The 25497-nt window shown below is 42.4% G+C and overlaps 1 protein-coding gene across 1 annotated transcript in view; it reads left to right on the top strand.

Annotated features, from left to right (window-relative positions):
- Positions 1–470: 470 nt before the first annotated feature.
- GRM8 (glutamate metabotropic receptor 8) overlaps positions 471–25497 on the top strand; it is a 717928-nt gene continuing 692901 nt past the window's right edge. The window contains exon 1 of the mRNA XM_054989107.1: positions 471–980. Coding sequence (XP_054845082.1) covers positions 471–980 — 510 coding nt within the window. The remainder of the gene's footprint in view (positions 981–25497) is intronic.

The raw sequence follows: 25497 nt of genomic DNA, 5'->3' as shown, positions 1-25497 counted from the left end.
AGAAAGTGGAAACAAACAAACAAAAAACAAAATCAAACATCTATTTCCCTCTTCTGAAAAAGAATTGTAATAACAAATATAACATAGTTGCATTAAAATCTCTCTCTCTCTCTCTCTCTATTTCAGGATTATCTCAGTCGCAAGGCACAATTCGAGGATGCAGATTGCTGATCTGTTCCCAACGCTGGGGGTACTTACACTAATGTCAATCTACAGTCCCTGAATACCCTGTGCAAGTGAGAAAACTCATGGCGAATGTAATCCAAATGGATTCTTTTTGTGGTACTCTTCTCTAGGACTTGTTTAAAAAAGAAACATCTACTCCTCTTTTCTACCTATTGCATGATCCTATTTTCTCATTCACTGGGCACTGATGGTCGCCTTCAAAAGGGGCAGCTTAAAATCCTCCGCCTCCTTCTCTAGCAAGAAGAAAACCTGGGTCTTGGACTGCAACACTGCCTTCAGGAAAAATGGTATACGAAGAAAAGCGTCTGGTCTCCTGCCGTTGTTTCTTCTTGCTCGCAGCCAAATTCTGCTGGATACTCCCAATGATGCAAGGAACTCATGGCCAGGAATATGCCCACTCCATTCGGCTCGATGGAGATGTTATCTTGGGAGGACTGTTCCCTGTCCATGCCAAAGGGGATAGAGGGGTCCCTTGTGGGGAGCTTAAAAAGGAGAAAGGGATCCACCGGCTCGAGGCAATGCTATATGCAATTGATCAGATCAATAAGGACCCTGATCTCCTTGCCAATGTCACTTTGGGCGTCCGGATCCTAGACACCTGTTCCAGGGACACTTATGCTTTGGAGCAATCATTAACGTTTGTGCAAGCTTTGATCGAGAAAGATGGATCGGACGTGAAATGTGCTAATGGAGACCCACCTATTTTCACAAAGCCAGACAAGATAACCGGAGTAATAGGAGCCGCTGCAAGTTCAGTGTCCATCATGGTGGCTAATATTTTAAGGCTTTTTAAGGTAAGATTTTTAAAGGTAACATTAGCATTTATGAATATTTATGAGGCACCTGTGAAAACAAGTAAGGTGAAAACAAGTAATCCCATATTGAGGATCCCAGAATGAAAATATCTGAAAATATCTATGAAGTTTATCTGCTTTTGCCCAGTAAATGATAATGGTATTGTGTGTGAGAGTATGTGGTTTGAATACAGCTGGCTAGCTCCAATTTCTGTTGGATACAATGCACAAAAATTTGATTCCACTGAGCAAAACGATTGTTCAAACCTTAGGAAAGGCCATGTAGCAATACAGGAAATCTGCTTGTGTCTGAAGCATATTATTGAACATATTTCAGTCCTTACATTTGTAGAAATGCATTCCTTCTAAGGAAGAATCCAAAACTGAAGAACATTGACTAGTGTTAGTTATGATGACTGACGAAGTTCAATCAATATTTATAGAGCTAAGAAAAGGGTGTTGCTCAAGGAGTTTATTAATTAATACCAGTTCATAGGAAGAACATAGAGGGAAGGGAGAAGAATGAAGGAATACATGCAAATACCCCTAGACTTCATTACAAGTGGAGATCATTCGTTGGGTCACTCACACACTTTTTCATGAACCATACTTTAAGAGGTACATCTTCACATATGCAGGGCTGAGAATGCAGACTGTTTGTGTCATGGAAGTGGGTTTTTTAAAAATAAAAAAAGTACATCGAGAAGTAGCTTGGGAATATTGCAAAGAATCCTTAAACTTTAGTAATGCTCCAGTGCAGAACTTCGTTTTCAAAATTGTGGTTATGCACTTATGAACTTTTAATGGATCATTCACCTCTAAATACACATACATTTAAGTTGCATACATTTAATTATTTTTTTTATTATTAATAACAAATAAATCAACCATGGACATAGAATGTAAAAGCTTGACTACAGATACAAATTTGGCAATAGTCCCTACATGAGGGATTAGGTACATGCACAATTAGTAATAAAGATGAGAAAGAAATACATTGCTCATTCAAAGAAGTTTCAAAAGATTATTTGCAGATATCAAAAGTACTCTACAGTGTGCCCTTGTATTCATCTCCAGGTAGGTATTTTACTAATCATAGATTTTGTTAGGTAACAGCTGTATGAATGCAGTCTAATTTTACTCATTATCAGATTGTTGTAATAAGTTATCTCTAGACATATATTCAATAACTGGGTCCCATTTGGTTGCAAAGTTTGTTTCTCTAGGGAAATGTTCAGCTCTAAAAATAGTATCGTAGATTTTCTCTTGAATGTAGTGGTCAAAGGTTCTCATTTTCCAAGTATCTATTGTTGGAACTTTTGGAGATGTTCAATTTCTTGCAATTAATGATTTAGCCACTGCTAATAGTGTGCTGATTAGTTCTTTACTAACCTTAGGTATTTCCATAGAGTCCCATTGATCCAATAGTATTATTTCATACATTTAAGCTGCATCTGCTTAAAGGTATTTGCTCCAGAGGCCTACGTTGTTTCTGTAGTGGTACATCCTTCTAGACTAATGCCTTCTTATTTAACTTTACATTTTTGTATAGTTCTGCTTGACCTCACACAATGGTAGGAAGTTTTACACATAAATCTGCCTGTAAGACGGCCAGAGAGAGGTTCTGTAAATGGCAAAATATGCTTGGAATGCTACAAATATTGATCCATGTGCCTAACCAAATTAAATATAATGAACTGTCATCACTGAGAACCTCATCTTCTTCCTTAATTTCCACAAGCTTATAATTTTTTTTTCTTAGAGAATTCTGGGTAGATCACATCAGAACAACAGTTGTGTTGGCATATTATTCATTGCCTTCAATGTCTACTTTATTAAGTCCCAGAGTATAAACAGCAGAAAGGTAAGCCTGCCACATCTACTCGTCAAATGCTGTGAACAGATGATGGAGTCCTAATCAATAGACTCGGCAGCAACTGATTAAGCAGCCAGCATTTAATTTTAAACTCTGCTGGATGATAAACAGATAATGGTACACTGAATGCAAGATGCTTTCAGTATGTACCATGGGCATTGTTTCTTATTGACATTTTTTATCCTGATCCTTGTTCATGGGTGTACAGGTCTTTTGGGTGCTAGAAACAAAATAAGGCAAATTAGGCCAGACTTGCTTTCCATTAGCTGTGGACCTGTTTTCAATAAAGTCTGCAGTTCACTTGGTTGACCAATGCTTTGTGGCTCTCAAGTTCTTGAGAGTGTGAACTGTACCCACTGAAAACTACTGAGTTGATGATGGAGGATTAGAATGATCTGTTGATTTAATTTGCTTATGTAAATGTCAGACAGAAAGACAGACAGACAGATTTATTGCTTGCAGTGGACACAGACAGACATCTCCCAATCCCCCTCCCCCCTTCCCCACTTACCTGGCTGGCAGGGGGGGCATGCTCCCTGGGGTGCCTCCTCCCCAGATGGTGTGGCATGCCCCTGGGTGCGGGGCACGCTCCTGCGGTGTGAGAGCAGGTGGCGGCAGAGAGAAAGCAGGTGGTGGTTGTAAGAGCACTCTCACTGCTGCTGCTGTGGCTGCCACGGCCTGCTCTCTTGCTGCAGCTGCCGCTGTCCCTGTGCAGCCATCATCAGCAGGGACAAGGGGTGTGGCAGTGGCAGTGGCAAGAGAGAGAGCTGCGGTGGCCACAACCTGCTCTCTCTTGCCACCGCTATCACCGCACCCATTGTCCCTGCCAGCACTGGCTGCACAGGGGCAGTTGCAGCCACAGTGAGAGAGAGAGCAGGCTGTGCAGCTCCAAGGTTGGAAGGAAAACGTGCTGATCAAGGTAAGCTGGGCTTCCATTCAGGTTTCCAGGGCGACAGAAGGAATGCAGACAGAGTTCAGGCATTCCCCCGGCTCCATTTCCAAGGGAATTGATTGATGGTGCCTGACGGTCTGGCTTCATGAACCATGGAAGAACACACCGAACTGCACCTCTAACGAACGCTGGTTCATTGGGCATGGATGCTCACGAACCGCTGGATCGTGAATGGAAGATTGGGCAGTTTGTAGGTTTTTTTGGTTCGTAATGCGGTTCGTGCCCATGTCTAGTGATGAGTCCTCTTTCATTAATTTGAAGCGACTGTATCCCAGGCTTCTGTTCTGTCTTCTTGTTGGGGAATTACAGCCCTGCAAAAATAATACAATCCCAGTAACACCAACCAAACACAACACACAAACACCACTTTAAATCATATTGTTTACATACAACATTTGATTACCTTACTCAAGGTGATAAGAGCATACAAATTATTAAGCTCCCCATCAACCAGCCTCCTTTTCAGCAGCCTGCCTTTAGCTTCTGACTCCATCCCACTGGGCTAAACCAATTAACCTCATAGGGGTTACACCAGATCGGAACTGATTGTTTCATGAGTTTTCATGCACAGACGTACACTCTTCTTTTCAAGGCGGTGAAGCTTTGGGACAGCAGTTTTTGCATACAATGGCACCAAACCTGCCCAGAAAACACAACCCTCTCTCTAAACCATTGGGACACCAAGTTTGAGAGCACACAATGGGGTTCTGTGTTTATGGACTCCAAGGAATGAGGAGGGCACTCATCAAGGCGAGCGTTGGGCAGCTGCGCACACATGCACACATTGTTCTTTTCGCAGAGCCCCAAAACCTGTTGATCCAATGAGTTTCTCTTCAAGCACTTGAAAACTCACACAACAATGGACCCCAAAGAAGGCGAGGGTTGGTGGTGGCCAAGAGCGCACAATGGCGGCACTAGCATGGCATGTAAGCAGGAGAGTGCTCCATTGCCAACTCATCCAGCACAGCACAGTGAAATTGTAAAAAAAACCCATCCTGCTTTAGTGACAAAACCAATACATTTTACCTTTGAGTCCAGCTGTTATGCCATGTTTCCATGTGCCTTCTAGTTTCATTTCCATGATGAGGGGCGGTTCAGACGAATCCTCCTCCCTATTCTGTTGTGGGAGCCCATGCTGGGATGGAACTCCCTGTTTAAACATGCCAGCTGCTGGCCTGTCCTTGCACTGTGCACACAAGGGTACAAAAAGGGATGGTTAGGGTTTTTACTTCACAAGAAGGCAAGTAGAGGGAGGATGGCCATCTTTCCTTCCCTATTTTTTACTAGTAAAAGTGGGAGACTGGACAGGTTGCTGGCTGCCAGTCTCCCTTTCCAATTAAAACCATTAACTCAGAGTTAATTGAAGAAAAAAAAAGTGGTGGGCAGAACTGAACAAATATCCCAAATCGGTCCTTCCATGGGGAATACTGATCTGGAAAGACTGGGGGTGTCTGTGCGTGTGAGGGCAATGCACACACCTGCTGCTTCCCCATAATTTAATGCTGGCTTAATAGTTTTAATCAGAGATGCCCCCAAAGCCTGAAGGATTCCTGGGCCAGATGAAATTCCTCCTGGTGCTCTTCGCCCCGCTATCTTTGGAGGACTTCTTAAGTCATGGTGAGTGGCCCTGAGGCACCATTGCATCTAAGTGAAGCTCAGCAGCATCAAAAGGCCACTGAATGAGCATGAACCAGCTCCACATGCCTGGGACTTCCTGGCTTTCCTTTAATAATTGCAGTTTCTTTCCAATTTTCACTCTAATCTGCATAACATGAGCCTTTGCTGCAGCCGAGAACTCAGAGGAAGAAGGAGAGCCCTCCCTCCTCAAACCTATGTATGTGTGCATGTCCGGATGGATGTTGCTGGGCTGGCCTTTCATTGCATTGCGAGAAAAAGTGCACCGAAAGGGATGGTGAGGGCGATGCTGGCACGATGACACGATGTTGTCTGGTGTTCCTCTCCTCAGGGCAAAGGAAACGTTTGATCCTTATGAGCCACTCAATGCCAATGCCATTGCCTAGGAAGCACTGGAAAAAATGCACTCATGCACACCCTGAACATCCCCTTCCCACCAACAGCATTAATGCTAAGGGCTTCGTCTCTCCCCTTCGGAGCCAATTGGTTGCATGGTGAGTGCAGACAGACTTGCTGTTAAGGAAAACAAGATGCTGCCAGATGGCCTCCGACTGCCTGGCCTCCCTGAATGGCCTCTGTGCGGTAAGTAATGAAACACACAAACTTTTCAGCAGGGGGGAGTTGTTACAGCATCATTTCCTGGATTTGGTTCAGCATTCTGGAAGCTGCTTTAATGAGCTGAACCACTGAGTTCTCTGTGTAATTTCAGCTTGTTTTTTCCATTATGCACACCCCTAAGTCCAATTGTGTTATATGTAAATAAACCTGTTGGGTTCTTTCACTAGAGCCTAAGATCTGGGAACCTGAGAGTCTTCTTAAACTCCCATTATAACAGACACAAGCCAAATTGGTGGGTTGTTCCAGCATATCTAATCAATATAACTTGTCTGTCTGGCAACAATCTGGTGGCACACTTTTTTTCTGGTACGTCCAATCCTTTGGAATAGTTTACCATAGTCAGTGTAGAGGGTGTCCTAATGTTCTGCATTCAGGAAGGTGTATAAAACAGTTTTATGTGGTGGAACGTAAACTGTTTCAGCAGATCTGGCTGTGTTTTTACCTTGTGCCTTGCTTTCCTTTTGTGTGTTGTCTTTATCTTGGTCATAGATCCAGAGGAGTTAGCCGTGTTAGTCTGCAGTAGCAAAATCGAAAAGAGTCCAGTAGCACCTTTAAGACTAACCAACTTTACTGTAGCATAAGCTTTCGAGAATCACAGTTCTCTTCGTCAGATGCATCTGATGAAGAGAACTGTGATTCTCGAAAGCTTATGCTACAGTAAGGTTGGTTAGTCTTAAAGGTGCTACTGGACTCTTCTCGGTCTTTATCTTGGTGGATTGTTAAGTGGTTTTCTTTGTTAACAACTTTGATAGCTGACTTGAGATAAGATGATACGGCCAATGAGATAAGGCAGGATGTTAATATTTTAATATATTAAAAAAATCAACTCCTGTTAGGAACTTGAACTTCACATGGAAACTTATCTACATGCTCTGTTATGTTGCCTCACTTGCACTTCATCGCACTGCGACTGCACTGGTCTTCTGTGGCTTACTTTGGAAGATGCAGCGGTATCTGTGGTGTGAATCCAGACTTGCTTTGAGGGATTGACTTTCCCCCCATTTTCCTCCCATTTTTAAGTCACCAGCAAGCACAATAGAAACATTAGTTGGTTATAGTTGTATCTCCTCTTCCTTCCACCAAGAAATTCAGAGCAGCGTTTTAGCTTCACTTGGTTGTCATAGGAATGTGAGTCTTTGTCTCTTACTTTATTTCTAACCACCACTTTACAGTTCTTACTGGAAACTTTGTCCTCGAATTGCTTAGGGGATAGGACAAATTACGGATCTGTACATGAGCCCCAAGGCGCAGAGTGGTAAGCTGCAGAACTGCAGCCCAAGCTCTGCTCACGACCTGAGTTGGATCCCGGCGGAAGCTGGGTTCAGGTAGCCGGCTCAAGGTTGACTCAGCCTTCCATCCTTCTGAGGTCGGTAAAATGAGCACCCAGTTTCCTGTGGGTAAAGTGTAGATGACTGGGGAAGGCAATGGCAAACCACCCCGTAAAAAGTCTGCCAAGAAAACGTCATGATGTGATGTCCCCCCATGGGTCAGTAATGACTTGGTGCTTGCACAGGGGGCTACCTTTACCTTACCTACATGGGCCGGAGCACTCCTTTTATTTATTGTACTGTAGGCTTCTTCCACATGGGGTTTTAACCCCCCTGCATTTAAAGGAAGCATCTACACAACATCAGCTCATTATGAACACAACTTGTGGAGTACTTGGGGCCTTCCCCTTTAAACTGGATCGAAAAGAAACCTACTTTGCCGTGGTTCAAAGGGACTTCTTCATAGTGACTGGGGGGAGCTCTGTGTGGACTCTCCATCTGTTTCCACTATGGGGTGAAGGGGGGTGGGGGAAGCTGGGGCCACCGTGGGGCCACAGTGAGGCTAGCATGCTCGCTGTTATGTCTGTGCTTTTGCACAAGCATGATGGAGGGGGAAAGGAGTGGGGCAGGGGTGGGGTACCAGTAGCAGCAGCAAGCAGCGCAAAGGGCAAGGTGTTCAGATGCTGCTTGCTGCTTTGAAAAGCTTACGAATGAAAAAGAACTCTTCCAAGCTGCTCCCCATTGTATCCCTGTCCTCACAGGTAATAATCACCCTGGCTGTTGTACCTCTTTTTAATTGCCTGTCTTTTTTTTTTGGAAGTCTTTTTTATCCTATTAAATAATACATCGCTCAGAAGCAGTGATTGACATCATGGTCACTTAACATCCTCGCTAATGCAGGATCACCTCGATTGCAGCTTTTCCTCATTTTCACTACTGGAGACAGCACAGTAGACTGATTTAAGAAACTAATCCCTGTAGAACAGGCATTAGCAGAGAATTGAGAGCGGCAAGGAGGAAAGGAGCCTGTGAATTGTCTCAGATACCAGCAATTTGTCTTCGGAAACCATGACAGCTACTTCCTGATTTCCATTATGCAATGAGATTGCAAATAGCATTCCACTGCAGTCTTAATCAATACAGGGTCACATGGCTCCCCTCTGGGGGGAAAGCTCCGACTTACCCATTTAATTGATGTAACACAGTTGCTGGCAAAAAGAGGAGACATCTCTTCTGGGTTTTAATTATAAATCATGAAAAATTTCCTTAATAAGGTTTTTTTTTTAAGCATATCATTTTGGAATGCCATCGAAGGGACGGACTAGATCTCAAAGCTTGTTTCTATTTCGAGCTTGGGGATGTTTGGCAGTTAACCCCAAAGTGATGTGAAATGTGCACTTAGAGTGTGTATATTTATTTATTTAGTACATTTTTCATGCTGCTTTTTCACCCAGCTTAGGGTCTCCAAGGTGATAAACAATGAAAACATTAAAACTAGCTTTAAAAAACACCCACCCACACCATATACATATATAAAATTACAAACAATTAACAAAACACAAAGGTGCACGTGTCTGTGCCTATGAAAACAAAATCCAGTTTTTCAGTGGCCATATATTAAAAATGTCATGGACAACCTTCTCAGATGCTTCGCTAATGAGTTAAGGACCATAGACTTCACAGCTATGTTGCCTTATGTACTACCTGTTGTCTTAAATATGTGCTCCTATGAGATACTTGTGCTTCATGTGGTCTAATGTCAGCCCTAGAATTGCTTATGTTCTGTTTCAGCATTTCTTCAACTCTTTATTGGATTCTTGCTAATGCTACGTCTTTGTAAACTCGGGTTTATTTACCCTATGGCACTGTAATGGAAATATCATTGAAATTGACTGTACTAATCTTGCACTGTGTAATCTGCCTTGAGTCTCAGTGAGAAAGGTGGATTATAAACAACATAAATAAATTTTTTAAAATATTGCATTTTTGATATGGCCCGCAGGCCATATTTCAATTCAGTTGAAATCAGTTGGGAATATTGTTTGTGATGAACTTAAGTCCATTTGAAATGAATTGAATTTAAATGCAAGTCTCTTTTTTCTTTTCATCTGGGCCTCAGAAAACACAATCCAACTCCCATTACTAAAACAGTATGTAAATATTTTACTGCAGTTGGAAGAGATAATTGATTTTCAAATTCCATGCACACCACTAGGATTGATTAGTATCAACATTAATTTGTGCTAATCTCCTTGAAGTGAAGGAGTGCAAACTTAACTTGCTGCATTAATTTAGCCTTTTACAGCACATCGGAGACTTTGACACTTCCAGGACTGAGAAACAAGATCCAGCAGCTCTGAGGTCCACGTGGACTAGCACTGTCTTCACACCTCTCTTCTTTAGCTAGGACAGATACACAAAAGTAAAACAGTTCTCAGAGCAGAAGCTCTTCACAGTCCCAGAAGAAATACTGTGTGGAGAACGGTGACAAACAGTTTCTCCAAGCTGTCATTTCCAAGTCACTTACACAAATTTGCGCCCCTGCATGGATTGCACACCATACATGCAACCATCCCACCTAGTCTGTACTGTATAGGGAGGGATGTGTCTACTGAGCTAGCTTGCACTCCCTTGTTCCCCTTTATAGAGGTTCAGTATATATTGTTTCATCTAATTTTGATCCAGCTTGATGGTGCAGGCAGATAGAGTGTATAAAACCTATATACATGATTATGCTTACCATAATAATGTATATAGATTTTATGCAGTATGTAGAAAATTATAGGGGCACAATTATGCAGTTGTTTCAAAAACCGGCATCGTGTTTTCATAAATCTTGCGACAATTTTAAAGGGAAACTGGTTTAGGCTTTCTCAGTCCCTTTTCCTTTTCACTTTCTCTTTCATTCCCAAATGGACTCTTATGCACATCTGGATCATAACGGACCCACAGAGGGTTATAAAAATATGTACAATTGCTGCTGTAATCTATGCCACTTCGTGTGTTCTGCTGCTCTAAGGGATTTATTGTTTGTTGAGGTTTCGATTCCTTTCCTGTGGTACCTTTTTAAAAAATAGCATTGGGACCAATTAAAGTAACTGGAATTTTTTAAAATATTGCATGTCCAAGATATCACAGTTTAAATAACCTCACTATGATGAACTCTCCTTTAACAACATAATAATAACTACTTTGTTTCGATGAGGCAGTTAACATAAGAAGATCCTGATCATGAGCCGAAAAAAATACTATGTAAGTTATCAGGGCTCTGTAATACTCTACAGGACTTAATTTGAGGTTATAATGGAGCCCAAATGCCATCCCTGTTTGTCTCTTGTATAACAATTGCTATAATATGAAAGCTGTTTCCATGTTGTGGCATTTAGTCAGACTGTATTTTTTTCGATAGCACTTAATATAATGGCTTAATATACTTTCATATTTTTCCTTGAATCAGACATCATAAAATAGGTTCTACATTATAAAATACGTGTTACATTGGGGATAATTTGTCCCAGCATCAGAGTTTAGAAATGTAGAAAAGGTAAACAAGATTTTTAAAATTTCAAATGTTTTATAGTCTTTCGTGGTGTAATCTATCCTACTCTCTCATTGGCCTTTTTACCGTGGTGACTGGCAAGCTTGTTCAGGTTTGCTAGTAGGGGTGCCAGGTCCTCTTAACCTCCTGGTGAGAGGTGGGGACCTGATGCTTACCTTCTTGGCATTCCTGGCATGCTCCTTGCATGTGCATGATCCTACACTGGAGTGATGATGTCACTTCCAGGAAGTGACATCACCGTGCAAGGCAGAGGAGCATGCATGTGCTTTTTGGCAGGCCAATTTGGGGGAATGCTCTCGGGGTAGCACAATGACATCAGTGATGTCATTACACCAGGCCTGGAAGTGTGCCTGGGAGGCCTGTTCCCTACCTCCCCCCCCCACTGTCCAGGTAAGCAGTGGGGGGGGGGGAAGGTGGGAGCAGGGGATTCCTGACCCCACTGGGGGAATGGGATCCCTATTTGCTAGTGATATTTTCTCGCTACAGGCAATAGAGATTTAAGTAACTTATCAGTAACTGAATGATTGCTATAGCACAAAGATAGTACAATATCCAGTGAATGTTTGAATGCAACTCTAGTTACACACACTAGGGTGAGACACAGTGTGGAGAAAGTGCCACAGAAAGTTGGGAATTGGCTTTTCCCTTTTAATATTTTTAAAATTTCTTTTAATCCTGCTCTTCATCAAAGGATTTGGAATCGAATACTTTGTCATTCTTTTGTTTTCATAGTAGACCTAGTAATTTTAAGAGAGTGAGTGGGTGTGTGAATGGACGAGCACTCTCCCGCCTGGTAAGCTTTGAGAGAGAGAATTTTAATGCAGTCGCTAACCACACTGGCTCTCCTGGCTATCAGAACCTCCCAACTAGTTAGGGATCTGGCTCCATAGAGAGTTGACTACCAGTCTAATAGAACTAGGGGAAAGTAGTATAGTCCAGGACAGGCAAAGGTCAGGTTCCAGAACTGAAATCAGAAGGGCGTCAGACAAGTCCATGAACTGAAAGAACAGAAGATCTGGGATCACGTAATATTGTTTACGATGAGTGGAAGAATCCCAAAGGCAATAGTGCAGAGAAAGTGAGCAAGGGACTCACCAAGAAAAATCTTCTCCACAGAAACAAGGGGCCCAAACTAGGAACAAGCTCTTAAGCTGGAGTTTATATGGTCTGATGTCTTTAAAGTCAGTTGATGGAATGCTTAGAAACAGTGGTTGGGCTATTAATAAATACTGAGCTGTTGAATATTCTGGGCTTTATCCAGGGCTTTTTTTCAGGGGGAATGCAGGGGAACAGAGTTCTGGCACCTCTTGAAAATACTTGGCAATAGTGCTTGAAAGTATGATTTCAAAGAATCCCGTGTATTTCTTCCTCATTTCCCTTTTGAGAGGTCTGCCACCCGTTTTCCCAGAAAAAAACCCCTGGCTTAATCTATTGCAGGTGGCAGAGAGTCTTGATTCCAGATCCACACACACCACCCTTCCCAGTAGTGTACTTTACAGCAGCTTAAATAGACAGATAATTTACAGCGCAATCCTAAGCAATGTTTCCCCCCTCTACTGAACTCAGTGGGTTTAGAAAGGCATAACTCAGTTGAAGATTGCGTGATGAGTAGTTTTCAAGTATATCATTTCCATTTCTCAGTTGTCTTTACAAAAACCACATGAGTCTGATGGTTGTTAATCATGATATCTTCTTTACAGCCAGGAAACAGAATGAAAGAGAATGGCTTCCAAGACAGTTTATAGGTGAACTAGGGTTCCAATCCAAGGTTTTCTGGGCCAAGGCTTACATTTTATGCACAGATGTACATAAGCCATGCCCATTTCTGATTAGGGGTCTACTGATATCAACAACAGGGTGATTAGTGTGGGATATGAATTTTGTTGTAGCAAATGGGGAGCCCTTATATTTGAATCAGAAGAACAGGAAACAGCTAGACACGAATGAGAATATCTAGGCAGGCCTCTGTGGATGCTGCACGGAAGAGCAGAAGACAGCGAAGAATTCAGCTTCCTGAGAGTTTTCAGTTCTAAAAAGTAAGTTTCTAGCCCTTAGTACAAAATTCTAAAAAGTTTCTAGCCCTTAGTACGAAATTCTAAAAATTAAGTTTCTAGCCCTTAGCACAAAGTTATGCTGAAAATGTTTGCAATGTCAGAAACAAATGTGTTTGTGTGTAAATGAAAGAACGGAATAAATTATGCAAAACAAAAGATACCATGCATATGTACTCAGTATATAATACAAGTCACAGACGCCAGCTTCTCTTGGCAAGCAATTTGTGTTGCTTGGGCAAAGAATTTTAATTCTTGTACGTTTATTTACTTCCATGGAAAGTGAGAGTGTGCAGTTAGGGGGCAAAATAAAAATGTTTTAGCATGACTTCTACACTGCCCGGGCGATAGAAAAGGGTTGTATCCATTATGTTTGCAATTCCTATTAAACTCAGCGTAACTGTCCCCCCCCCCCCCCCGCCCCCAGGTTTTTAAATTCAGGATCTGGGCATTATGGTGCGGTGCTCATCATCAAACAGCTATTTTGTTCTGTGCTCTCTGATAACTGCACATCTTGTAGCCACCCTGAGAGCAACAATAGAGGGTTGGTTACAGGATGTGTGGAAGTGTGCTTGATTCTCATTTCATCTCTCTGCAACCTCCATCTGAAGCAAGTCTCTGTTTGGTCCTGCGGAGATCCACAGATGCGGCACAAACTCCCTGGTGAATGCATTGTAACTAAAATAACCTTTTATTTTGCTCATTGCCTTATGTTTATTTCCCCCCTACCTCTTAACCCAGCATGGTACAGTCGCAGCAAAGCAGATTTTTCTCTGCTCCTCAGGAGGAGCAATCTGCCAGTTGGACAAAGGTGATAAGCAAGTAAATATTGTCAAAACTGGCTTTTGCTTTCTGATTCCAGAGGGTGCTTGGAGCCATTTAGTTTTCTAGCAAAAAAATGTCTTTAGCAGCCGGACATGTAATATCGAGTCTCGTTGGTGCTGTCTTGCATGCACGAGCATAATCGCTAATTGTACAGTCCACACGATACAAATTCACAAGAAGAGAAATGCTGACTATATAGGCCTTTGTCCAGGAATTAGTTGTGCAGCTGCCTTTGCAAAGGACTGTTCCCTTTTCAAGACTGGAATAATTTTCTGTCTGGCTGTAAAACTGCAATGCAATATTATTGCAACTACTTGAGCCCTTTTTCAGATATTACATTTGAGGGTAGCCAACGGCATGCACCAGGAGTTCAAGTTGCCCCGATTGTCCTGATACCACCATTACTGTTTCATCTGAATAGAGCACCATGCATTTTGAGCTTCAGCACACACTAAACATTTGTCACATAGCATGTTCTGAAGCAAACAATGTATATGATGCCCTATTCAAATGAAATGGTGACTGTGCATATCAAGCACATCACAGAGAGCTCACACCACCAGTATGCAGTTGGATATCTCTAAATGTGGGCTAGTGGTGGAGAGTGCCCTCAAGTCATAGCTAACTTATGGCAACCCCGGCAGGGTTTTCATGGCAAGAGACTATCAGAGGTGGTTTGCCGTTGCCTGCCTCTGCAACACTGGTCTTTGTTGGAGGTCTCCCATCCAATTACTAACCAAGGCTGGCCCTGCTTAGCTTCTGAGATCTGACGAGATCAGCCTTGTCTGGGCTATCCAGATCAGGGCACCTCTAAATACAACATCTGGAAAATGTTCTTATGGGTGGTGGTTCTCATTGTGATCCGATGCCGTCTTTATTAACTATATGTCTGGTACAAGCTGAAGGGATCCCACTTGAAACTATTCTACTTCTCCGATTGAATTCTGAAGACTAACTTCTACTTGTTTCCTTATTCTTAGCGAATCTCCTCATATTGAGAAAGTACTTCTGGAGTATACTGGAGGAAGAGTTCTCTGCTTTTTGATCTCCTGAAACAGCAGCTTTCGTTGTCCTATGGAACAGTCACGAAACAGTCTTTTGAAAGAGTCCAATAATAGAAGTGGACTCTGGGTCACTAATGAATGGAAGACCAGGATATTGCGATGGCCTAACAACATAATATGTAATTCAGACTTTTTACAGGGGCCTTTTATTCTAAAGGGAAAAAGCAGAGAATCATTGAGCGACTTGAAATTCCTAAGTGGATGGGAAGCCTTTGACAAATACAGAGTTAATCTTCACCACTACCAGTGAACTGAAGGAAACAGGTACTAGCGATGTTGCGAAAGTCTGAAATTCCTTGATTTAGAGTATGCCACGGCAACTCGCAGTGTTTGCCTTCAATATGAGGCAAGCTTTTAGGCTGTGTGGGCTTTCTTTCCAGCTCAGTTTAATTTCAGGCTGGAGAAAGAATTCCGTTCACTCACCCACTTACTTGGCAGCTGCCATCTTGGAGGCCATCTCAGAGGTGGCAACAAGAAGGGAGGGAAAGAGTCCTTTCCCATCTCCTCTTCATAGCACCTGGAATATACCTAATCTAATGACTAATAAACCTAATCTATCACCTCGGGCTGAATACCACTGATATTGTTTAGAGGCTTGAAAGTAGGCTTGCCAACTTCCAGGTGGGCAAGTCAGTATCGTCATATAAATTCATAAATAGCATGAAGGTAACATATCTAGCAAAAATCAGTATTACTTATTCAGAAATAGTCCAACTGGTGAAAAGTCCATGTAAATAATCCTTAATTTCTTATGTAGATGTTATTTTCAGAGTGCCAACCATCATTCATGTGGAAACAACCTGGAGCTGAATCTCTCGTCAAAGAACAGCCTACGGGTTCAAGTCAGCAGATTTTCAATCCCCGTTTCGTACTTAGACTTCCTCACGGGCATTATTTTGTGGATGGCCTTCAGCAAATCTCCAACGCATCACTCAGCTGGTGAAATCCGATGGAACAATGCCGGATTTCACCAACTGAGTGATGCGTTTGAGATTTGCTGAAGGCCATCCACAAAATTATGCCCGTGAGGAAGTCTAAGTACGAAACGGGGATTGAAAATCTGCTGGCTTGAACTCGTAGGCAGTTCTTTGACGAGAGATTCAGCTCCAGGTTGTTTCCACCTCAATGATGGTCGGTGCTCTGAAAATAACATCTACATAAGAAATTAAGGATTATTTACATGGACTCTTCACCAGTTGGACTATTTCTGAATGAGTAATATTGATTTTTGCTAGATATGTTACCTTCATGCTATTTATGAATTTATATGACGATACTGACTTTGCACAAATTTGTTCTTTGCACGTAGCACTTATTACTTTGCTAATTTTCTATAAAAACTTTAAATTTAAAAGGACTTGTGCCTCTGGAGTGTTTTGGTAGTAGCGGTTGAGCATTTTGGAGGAGCCCCGGTTGGTTAGCTAACCTCCAGGTGGGTCTTGGAGATCTCCTGGAATTACAACGGATTTACAGACTACGGAGATAAGTTCCCCTGGAGAAAACAGATGCTTTGGAGGGTGGACTCTATAGCATTACACCCTGCTGAGGTCCCTCCCATGCCCAGATCCTGTCAGATTCAGACTTATTCAATCTATGACCAGTACAAATCGAAAGATCAGAAACATTTACATTAAGACAAATAAAAGATACAAAAGGTCGATCATGCTACACAGCAGTCGAATTTTACTAAAGTTTAAAACCCCAATGGATTTAGCAAACCACTGAAAAGAATTTTGCTCAACTAGTAGTAACCTGCTGATGAACACCCATTAAAAGCTTCTTTGAAATATCAATGTTAGAGCAGCCTGGAAGGCTTTTAAGCAATGGCGTGATGATATTTGATAAAAATGACAGTGGAACAGGACATGCTGCACTGATTCCACCTTTTCAATGACACAGGGACAGATTCTCTCCTTCATGAGGACGTTTTGATATCTCCCCTCCAAAATTGCAGAGGGGAGAGCTCACTCGCCATCTTGCCAACATAAAAGCTCTCCGTTGGCTAGGTACCTCCAAAAGGGAGAAATAGGGAGTTGGAGCGACAACATAGCTAAGATCATGTCCTCCACAGGCTCCATCACAAACTCTCCAGGAATTTCCCAGTGAGGAGCTGGCGATATGATAGAGCTATTTCCCCATGCCCGGACTACGTTGCATGCCCCTGGCAGTAGCACCTGAAATAATAGTGGACATCTGAACTAAGTGGAAGTTCATTTTTTTCCCCACAGTAGGGGGAATTTGTAAATCTCAGATCGCACCTGGAAGTGGGGAGATGAAGCATCCATAGGCCATTTCCACACAACTTACCTGCCTGCGGAACATTGTGCGAAAGACCCGGAAGACAGCGTCTTCTTGCGTGAAATCACTCCAGGAAGATATGATTTTGCGCAAAACTCCCGGATAACAGCGTCTTCCTGGCACGATTTCATGCGAGAAGACGCTGACTTCCGGGTCTTTTGCGTGATATTCCACAGGCAGGTAAGTCATTGTGTGGAAACGGCCATATACTTTTACTGCTTCTTTTTCTATCGTGGCTTTCAGAAACCCACAGAAACAGGAACTCCCTTGACTCATCATGGGGTCAGGATCCCCAGACAACTCTCTCTCAATCTACAGTCAATTCATTTGGTCAGAAAAAGTAAGGACTGGGATTCCTGGCTCAAATTCGATGAATCCTAGAATTATGATATTCAACCGGGAAGGAGTAGTTCCTTCCTCTGGGCCTCTCTTTCTCACTTTGAGAACAACGGACTGAGTCTAGACTTCTAGCACCATTCTCTGAGAGTCTCTCTACCTCAGCACGTGTTCGTCAATTGTAGGGGGACACAACGTTAGCAGGGAAGCGTAGTTTTTAAAAATGCCGGCTCCTCAGAGGGTTTGTTAATTTCATCTTTGCCTCCCCAAAGGCTCTGTCAGTTTCACCTCTCCAGTCTAAAACTGTGTAGGATGGCAACCAGAGGGCAGTGAGGAATAGAAATGGGCTCGAGTGCCTTTCAGAGCCAAGCTTGGAACTGGAGACGTTATAATGGGCTGAAGTTTCCCTTCTTGCATTTCACAGCCCCTTCACACAGCTCCAGTGTATAGTAAAGCCTTTGCCCTGCCACCAGCTCTGTCTTTTTAAACTGCCCTTCCTAGCTAACTCTGCATCTCCTGAGACGTGTTCTTCATGTGTCAGATGTCTCGTGTAGAGAGACTCTCAGACAATGACTTACTAACAAACATTAATATATGGATCACTATCTTTCTCAGAAAGGAGAGAGATCAGGGGCCTACAAAACCCTTGAAAGTAGGTGGTTCTGAGTTCAGTACAGGCTAATATTGTCCCAAGGCTATGCTGAGCTGCCTGCTAATATGCAAATCTAGCCTTTGACTACAATAAGTGCAGCAGGGCAGGGAGCTTGCACAAGCCCCCAAGCGACAGTGTATGCTGCAAAAATGATTCATTTTGGTCGGTCACAGTAAATTTGAAGTCCAACGCTTCTAAATGCTTTCTGCACAGTTAACTGGCACCAGCTCTGCACAACAAAATTGAATTACATTTTGTGTATATTGGCTTTCCATTGAGGGGGATAAGAGGCCCGCAGAGGCAAATTATGAAGCTATGCAAGCTGGAGTTTGACTCCTCTTGATTCCTGGGGCCTCGGATCCCTAATCTTCTCCTCTGCTAATACAAGAAGTACAATGTAGATTGCAAAGCAGCAGGAAGTACTATACATTCACATTTCTTTTATAAGTGACAAAGATTCCCACTCTGAGTTGGATCCTGCTAGCTTCTTCTCCTAATCTTTCCCAGTTTCTCTTCTTACTACAGCCGCCCATTCCATATGATATGTTTTGATTATAGGGTTGCCAGGTACCCTTACCCTGGGCTTTTTTTCTGGGAAAAGAGGTGGTGGAACTCAGTGGGTTGCCGCTCGGCGCAGAGAGCAATCTAAACTCCCCTCTGTCTGAAGATAAGGGAGCGGGGCCACCAGCCATGTGACCATTTTCAAGAGGTTCCGGAACTCTGTTCCACCATGTTCCCCCTGAAAAAAAGCCCTGCCATTACCCTCCCAAGGGAAGGGGAGACACCTGACTCTTATCTTTTTCTTGCCCTCTCTATTTGTCACTCGTGTGCGGTCCTGCGGCTGTGTGATGATGTCACTTCCTGTAACATCACTTCCGGTGATGTCACTGCACAGGCAGTATGCATGTGCTTCACAACAGGCCGATTTGGGCTTCAAGTGGGCTCAGTTCAGCCCATCTGGAGCCCAAATCGGCCTGTGGCGAAGCGCGGGAGTGCTCTCGGGGTGGTGCAATGACATCAGTGATGTTGTTGCACTGCCCTGGAGTGCACCGGGGAGGCCCATTCTATGTCTTCCTCCCCCACTGGCCGGGTAAGTGGAGGCAGGGGGTGGAGGGTGAAAGCGGGGGATCCGCCACCCCTACCGGGGGAATGAGATCCCTATTTGATTGAGAAAGGGGTCTGTTGATCTGTCTTCTTACTTTTTTCAACAACAGAAATCTGGTTAGACCCACCCAATATTTTCAGTCCCATTTTGAATTGGTGTCACTTGAATGGCCTCCCCACAAACCCAGTTTACCTAGGGTTATGCATTGTTACGTAATTACTGTCCACACAATCTTATTTTGGCCATGACAATTAAAACAAGTTTAAAATAGATTCGATGGTGTGGTGTAGCATTAGCTATGAATGTGGCAGTGTGCACCTAACAGTGAAATGATTATGGTGCTAGGTGCTTATTTCCTGTGTTTGCAACACAAGATGAACTGTGATTTCACACCCACAGCAGGAAGTGGATTTAAATAGCTGACTACATCTGCACTTACGCGGGGACATCTGCTCAGACAGACATGGCTGCTTAGAGGAGAAGACTAGAGGCATGATAATCCATGGGTATGGATAAAATTGGGAGCTAGAGGAGCAGGACAAAATTTCATCGGGCAGATATAATAACAGCATAGGTAGCTGTTGGGGACCATCTATCTGCAGAGCAGGAACTATCTTGTGGGGTTCCACAGGGCGCAATCTTATCCCCCAAGTTATGTAACCTCTATGTAAAGCCTTTTGGAGAACTCATTTGTTGCTATAGAACTGGATGCCATCAATACGCAGATGACTCCCAGCTCTGTATCTTACTATCCAAATCACTGTGGGATGCAGTAGTGATCTTGGGTCACTGCCTAATGGCTGTGGTCAAATGACTGAAAGCCAACAAATTGAAACTGAACCCAGACAAAACGGAAGTGATGCTCATTGGGAAAGCAGAGATCTTGAAGGACTCCCCGCTTTTGATGGAGTTTGTCTGAATCTTGCAGACTGACTTAAGAGCCTAGAAGTTATACTGGATCCAACACTACAGCTAGAAAAGCAAATTAAGGCAATTCGCAAAAAATGTTTCCCACAAACTCAGTCTAGCCTAGAAGATGGTCCCCTACCTTGACATGGCCAATCTGGCCACCTGGATCCATGTCATGGTAACATCAAGATTTGACTACTGTAATGAACTAAGCCTCCCCTCTAAGTTAATGCGGAGATTTTACTTGGTGCAGAATGCTGCATCTCAACTATTATTGGGAGCTAAAAGGACCACAAATATTTCTCCCATTCTACAGTCACTCCATTGGCTACCTATCAGTTAGTGAGCCCAATTCAAGGTACTGGCTATCAGTTACAAAGCTATTCATGGCCTAGGTCCATTCTATCTACAGGACCGCCTCTCTCCCTCTATTCTACCATGGCAGCTTCGCTCATTTGAACAGGGCCTTCTGCAGGTGCCTCCTTGCATATGGGCAAAATCGACAGCTGCTTGTACACATGCATTCTCTGTGGTGGCCCCCACTTTAAGGAATGATTTAGCTGAGGAGTTTAGGAAAGGTCTCACTCTCCTGGTCTTCTGAAAAACTGAATGATTTAAGAGTACTTTTTACTCAGATGGAAGAGCTCCATTGGTAAAGGGATGGGGGGGGGGTCCACAGACTTTATAACTATTGCTGTAAATATTGATGGACCGTAGACTTCACTACTATTGCTGTAAGTTGGATCCTACTGGATAGTTCCTATGTTGTTTAATATGTCAGTCGTAGAATTGCTTATACTCTGTTTCAACATTTCTTCAGCTCTGTGTTGGATTTCTGCGTTTTTAAAAAACCTTTGCAAATTCACATGTATGCATACCCATTACATGTTTTATTGAAATGCCTTTGATATTGACTGTACTGACTCCACACTGTATAATTAGCCTAGAGTCTTAGGGCCAAGCTACACATGACGAATGACACTTGAACGGCAAGTGTATTTCTCCCTGTTCACTTGCCCTCCACTCAATCCACTTGCTGTTCAAGTATCATTCGTCATGTGTAGCTTGGCCCTCTGTAAGAAAGGTGGATTACAAAGAACATAAATACATAAAAATATATTTAAAAAAACAGTGGTTCAAATGAGGCAGTGAGGAGCAGAGGTCGTCTTTGTTTAGGGAGCTTGAGATGGCAGTCCTGCAAACAGACTCCTTCCTTGCATCAGATTTCTCACTGTAATAGTAGGTGATCAGATAAAACGATTCAAACATATGTTCCCCTTACAGCCACTCTAAAGGGAAAGGATATCTTGGACTGGGATCTGCTCTAGTAGAATTTGTGAACCCTTTTCAGGCAACCGAAGAAGATAGGACTATGTAATATCGGGTATGTTTGATATGATTGTCAACTCGTACGAGCCTTTGGATTGGCCTCAGGATAAATGTTCGGTCTATTGTCTTTGCTTAATCAATGAAGAAATACCTTCTACTTGTTTTCTTGCTTCCAGCTCAGGCCTTTCATTTTAGGACTAAGGATTTGCAGAGCACATTTATTCAAGTATGGCTGCTTATAGCCCATTTCCTTCTACTGGATTATGGCTGAAGCATGCAAAATTATGGTTTATATGTATGTATGTGCCATCAAGTCACAACCATCTTTTTGGAAACTCCAGCAAGGGGGTTTCAAGGCAAGTGAGAAGAAGAAGAGGTTTGCCATTGCCTTCCTCTGCAGTTTTCCCTGGGTGGTTGCCCATCTAAGTACTGAGACCTGCTTAGCTTCCAAGATCTACTGATCTATACCATAAAGCCTTCCCTCCAAAAACAGTGGTTTAACTAAATTAATCATCTGAATACAAGATATTCTTATAGGGTTATGTAGGAACTATTAAACCAGGAACTGAAACCATGCATGGTAGTTTGATCACAGTTAAATAACAACAACAACAACTTTTGTTGTCCCTTCAGGACAACTTAATGCCCAGCTGTTTACAAAGTATGTTATTATTATCCTCAGGACAATCACCCTGTGAGGTGGGTAGGGCTGAGAGAGCTCAAACAAGCTGTGACTGACCCAAATGGCTGAGTGGAGAATCAAACCTGGGCCTCCAGATTAGAGCCCTGCCACTCCTAACTACTACACCAAACTGGTCTTAACTATGGTTTATGAGATGTGAAAATCTTCCTTGCTCCTGATGTAGTCCTGGCCTGTCCCCCTGTATTGCTCTCCCTGGCTATAGAGAGATGGTGATGAAATCAATATTCATCAAGGACAACCAAGATTTGAATTGGTAAACTAAAGATTGGTTTCCTGTTGTTAATATAATCTATAGCAGGGGTCCCCAACCTTTTGGCACATGGGGACCACATTAGAGTGCTCAATGTCTAAAGAGGGCCACAACTTAAATCAAAATGTAACAAAATTATTAACCTACCTCTTTAGATCAACAGTAAACATTCAGAGGTCAATGAAGAAATGTTAACCTGAATTCAATCTATTTTGGAACAATATTTTACTCTCGAATCCTTTTATCTAGCTACACACACTTACCTAGTAGTCAGTGTAATTTTGTGGCTGTTTTCTGTTAGCCAAGGCAATAATGACCAAGTCAAAGTTTGTGACAGACACCCTTAAAATGTCATGTAAATATTCATCGGTAAGTCTTGAGCTACACCTGGATTTCACAATTTTCATCTTGGAAAAAGTTTGTTAACAGATGTATGTGGTGCCAAAGACTGTAAACATGCCTGCAGCAAATATCTTTAGGTTGATAAATCTATCTGGTAGGCCACAAAAGAAGTTGCACAGACTATTTTCTTTGTAATGGTCTCTGAGATTATCACTGGATGGCAAATCAATTAGTTCCATTTGAAAAAAAATTACTTGCATCTTCTGGTGCTACTTCAAATGGATTTTGAAACATTCTTATTTCCTTTCTGTGCTTATGGCAATCAGTGAATTGGAATTCCACCTACAATAGGTTCAGTGCTTTGACATGTCCTTCAACATGAAATTGTAAATTCATGTCTTTCTCAAATTTTAGTTCATTGCAGCATGAGAAGTTTGAAAAGTTACTTTCACTGACTTGCTTCACAAAAATGTTTAGTTTTGCTTCAAAAGCTTTCAGTTCAGGGATACATATCACACACAAGCTTTCCTTTCCCTTACAACCTAAGATCCAATGTGTTCAGATGCTCTGTGATCTCAGATAAGAAAGCCAAATCAAAAATCCATCCAGGGTCAGAAAGTACTTGTTGACCTTCTTTCTCCTTGATAAATACATTAACTTCATGGCAAAGACTGAAAACAACATTTGAGGACTTTGCCTCTACTAAGCCACCTGACTTCTACATAGCACAATATGTTTCCATATTCTGCATCTATTTCTGAGAAAATTTTTTGAAACCGACAATGAGTAAGGCAATGATGCCTGATGTAATTAATACTGGATACAACAATACACATCATGCTTTTCCACTGAAGAATCTCACTACACAAGGCTTGCTGATGGCTCATGCAGTGAAATTGCATGGGAAGTGTACTATTTAATTTCAATATCTCTGCATTGATTCTTGCATCTATACCAGTTTTACTTCCCACCATCAGTAGTGATGCTTTTCAATTTATCCCAACTCAGACCAAGATGTTCTACTGATTCACAGAACTTCAAGAATATGTTTTCTACAGTTGTAGTGCCTTTCAAACTCTGCAGTAATTCTGAAGCTGGAATCTACCCCCTTGATAAATATTAGTAGTTGAGTGGTGTCTTTAATGTCATTGGTCTCATTTAATGCCAAAGGAAAAAAAATCAAACATTTTGCCTTGACAATCAGTGACATATGCAGCTCTTCTCTTAGTTCTTCAACACACCTGGTGATTGTAGATGCCAATAAACTGACACAACTAACACGAGATACCTTATCAGGGCACATTTCCTACATTACTTTAACCATGCACTTTTTAACAAATTCACCACTGGTGAATGGTCTACCATTCTTGGCAATACATTTAGCAACATGATAGCTGGCCCTCAGCATGCTTTCTAAAACTATTTTGCTGCAAAAACGTTGATTTTTTTAAGAGAATTTATCTTATTCACTCACACCTCTCAATATATTGAGTCGCTCTTGTGAAAGGATTCAGAGTGCCTTCTAACACTGTACTCCTTTAATACTGAGACAGTTTCAAGATATATCAGGCAAACTGCTTTATCTTTGTTTAAAACAAATAAGTACTCAGTAGTCCATTTATCATTAAAGACATGGTGCTCATCTGCAATCTTTCATTTCTTTGAAACAGCACTTTCTTTTGCAGATATCTTCTTACAGAATTTTTAGCAGAGCAGCAGTTGCAGAGTTTCAATATTATCCTTGAATACATTAAAAATATAAAAAGTATAGTTTTAGGGGTCTAACGCTTCCCTTTCCCAAACTCACCCCACTGTAGCTGCTATTAGCTGGGAGTTTTCATTTTGACCGTGGTAAAGAAGAGAGGAGACCCCTGCCTCTACAGTTCTCAGGAGCATTGGGCCATATGCACAGGCCAGGAAGAATTTTTTTAAAAATGGATTATGAATCTGACCTACCAGATGGCAGAGTTGCAATCCTAAGTACATTGAATACTATGAGAATGATTTCTTAATAAATACATTGCTTTGAGGTTTAAATCTACACATGCTAATACTTTGGAGGTCCTCCAAAAAAGGGCAGAAATAGAGAAAGAGTGAATGAAAGGGCAGCCTCCCACCTGGAACAAAAGATATGACATTAAGTTAGCTTAAAATGATATGTGGGGTATACATATACATCACTGCCTGCCAGCCAAGCCTCAATCATGAGAAGCAAAATGGCAGCTGGGTGGAGGGGAATTTGGCTGGAGGAAGATGTGGGAAGGGGGATTCCATAAGCTTCCCTGCTAAGGGAGTACTCTTTCCTGCTCAACCCAAGGGGCCACTCACCGGCTCCTGCAATCACAGATGCATGAGAAGACTCCTAGCTGGAATTGGTGGGCGGCAGGAGGCAGAAGCAAGCAAGGCAAAAAGTCAGAGCAACCAGCTCTTGAAGAAGAATGCTTTCGCCTGCAACAGCAACCTCACCCGTATCCTTGGAAGAGCCTTGATGAGTGGAGCCTCTAGAAGTGTCCAGTATGAAAAACACTTTGTATCCTTTTGGGGGGGGGGGCAAAAATACCAGCCCTTTTACTGTCCTTTTCCCGCCTTTTTTTGCAAAAGACATCTGTACCCTTTCACACAGCTGCTTTTTACTCATATACAGCCTTCAACATGGTAAGGCATGGAGAGGGGGAGTGCAAAAGCTGAGCAGGATGGGTAGCCAGCAAAGCACCCCAAATGGCCAAAATGCTAGTATGGAGGATA

The sequence above is a fragment of the Eublepharis macularius genome, chromosome 9 (genome assembly GCF_028583425.1).
Source record: "Eublepharis macularius isolate TG4126 chromosome 9, MPM_Emac_v1.0, whole genome shotgun sequence".
Taxonomy (NCBI): Eukaryota; Metazoa; Chordata; class Lepidosauria; order Squamata; family Eublepharidae; genus Eublepharis; species Eublepharis macularius.
This window is presented reverse-complemented; position numbering and strand designations above follow the sequence as displayed.